Source organism: Alligator sinensis, unplaced genomic scaffold (genome assembly GCF_000455745.1).
Source record: "Alligator sinensis unplaced genomic scaffold, ASM45574v1 scaffold280_1, whole genome shotgun sequence".
Classification (NCBI taxonomy): Eukaryota; Metazoa; Chordata; order Crocodylia; family Alligatoridae; genus Alligator; species Alligator sinensis.
Window position 1 is genome coordinate 2,232,809 of NW_005841835.1, and position 2,057 is coordinate 2,234,865.

At 51.6% G+C, this 2,057-nt stretch overlaps 1 protein-coding gene across 8 annotated transcripts in view; it reads right to left on the minus strand.

The window, feature by feature from the left end:
* Positions 1-2,057, minus strand: part of LOC102388055 (zinc finger protein 410) — a 56,182-nt gene that overhangs the window by 20,715 nt on the left and 33,410 nt on the right. Inside the window, exon 1 of one of the 8 annotated variants that reach the window (XM_025201282.1) lies at positions 1,856-1,904. The exons of the other annotated variants lie outside the window; for them this stretch is intronic. Coding sequence (XP_025057067.1) covers positions 1,856-1,889 — 34 coding nt within the window. The 5' untranslated portion in view covers positions 1,890-1,904. Of the gene's footprint in view, positions 1-1,855; positions 1,905-2,057 lie in introns of those variants that run through there. 8 annotated transcript variants of the gene reach the window in all.

Consider the following 2,057-nt stretch of genomic DNA (forward strand, 5'->3'; position numbering starts at 1 on the left):
ACCACCTGCCCCCCGAGACACTCCAGCCACACTCCCAAATCCCTTTAGTACCTCATGACCCGACTGGAAGCCCTCCGAGCCATGTCATTGGTGCCCACATGAATTAGGAGCATGGGATAGTGGTCTGTGGGTTTGAGGAGCTCTTCTAAGGAACTTTTCTAAGAGTTTAAAGTAAATCTACTAGTGGTTTATGTTCAAAGTGATTTTTACTGCCACCGCCACTGCGGAGCACAGAGCTGCGGCACACGGGGCAGCGGCAGCTTGCGGGGCAGCGGCGAGGCAGGCAGGGCCAGCCCGCGGGCCCCAGCCGGCAGCGAGGGGAGGGGAGCCACTTCCCCCCGTGGGGCCCGGCTCATCAGTGAGCCAGGTCCTGCCACAGCTGCCCCGAGGGCCACGTGGAGTGGGGCTGCCCCACCTGTGCCTGATTGGACGAGCTGGGGACAGGCTCCGCCCCTTGCCCCCAGCACGTGGCTGGCAGAGCTGCAGCATAGCCCGTGCCCTGCCCACATGCGTGGTGGACAGAGGCACAAGGTAAGTTCCCACGTGAAGCTGGGGGCGCCTTGGGGCTGGCTGGAGGCACGGGGTAAGTTCCTGTGTGGAGCTGGGGACGCCTCAGGGCCAGGCTGGGATGGACGGAGGCATGGGGTAAGTTCCCGTGCGGAGCAGACCCATTTCATTGTCACTTCCTGCAACTTCATTGGTGTCAAAGGTCACGTGACATCACTTCCTGATGTGATGTCACTTTCTGTGAGGTCTTTGAATATGGCTCACCTGCCCCCTGGGTGATAAAAAGTTCCTGATCCAGCCCCACATTCAAAAAGGTTGGACACCCCTGATCTAGGCTCTCCTGACCTTCACTCATGAATAAGTCTCATTAAACACAGCCCTTTAAATGAATAACTATAAATTATGGGGCAGATTAACTGTATGCTTAGTTGCTCTAGTGATGCAAAGCAACAAAGCAGAATTTAACTGGCTGGGTGCTCTGGTCACTCTGCTGTAGTAATGAACCCACAAAGATTTAAAGTGGATACTATGTGTTATAAAATCACTAGGAATTTTATAGATTGCTTTTTCTGAGTGTCTTGGTGTATGGATGTTGGTGCAGGCAGATTTACTAAATGAGAGGTCATCTCGTGCATCTGCTGCAAGGCAGGACCAGCTGGACCAGGGCCATTCCTGAAAGAGGTTCATGTAACCTGCTCTTAAAAACCTCCAATAAAAGAGACCCCTACAGCCTTTTTTAAACTATCTATTTTAATTTCTGGTCCCCTCTGGGCTTTCTCCAATAGGCCCACATCTTTCTTTCAGACTGGTACTCCAGTTGAGGCCATACCCGTGTAAAATAACTTGGAAAAATTAGTTTCGTCTTATACAGTACACTTTGATTTGTACATCCCAGTGCAGTGTTGACTTTATTTTTATTTTTTAATTTTTGCTACTGCCCGGCTTCCTTCGCTCACGTTCAGCCCATGATCTACTATAACCCTCCAGATCCTCCTCTGTAGAAGGGTAAAAATATAACAGAGGAAGGCAGTAATTAAGCCTAAACCAAGAACTCCTAAAGTAACATTACATTTAAAAGAAACCCAACTAAGCAACACAGAGTTAAGGTATCCCTTCAGCTGTAACTCTCTGCTGTCACTGTGACAGGAGAAAAAATAACAAATAAGGATGATAAAAACTAAAATGCATCACATCACTACAGGATGGACTTGAAGCCGGTTTAATCAGAGCTAAGGATACACCACCCTAGAAGTCAGGTATTTTTCACTGCGGAGGGAGTATTCAAGTATTTTTTATGCGGTTCTGGGAGAGGCAGGGGCTAAAGGCAGGTCACGTGGACGCTGCTCACCTCCACCTCCACGAGGCCGAGGACGCGACTCCATAACACTAGACCCGCGTCTCTCGGCGCTGTCAGACGCCGGTACAGAGGCCGCAGCGCTGGGTATCCAAGACCCGGGTCTGACGCACCCTGATTGCCCCCAGCTCAGCTCCCGGTGCCCGCAGGGGCGAAGGCGCCTCCGCCCTAGGCAGCTCCTTCCCCCGCCCTGAGA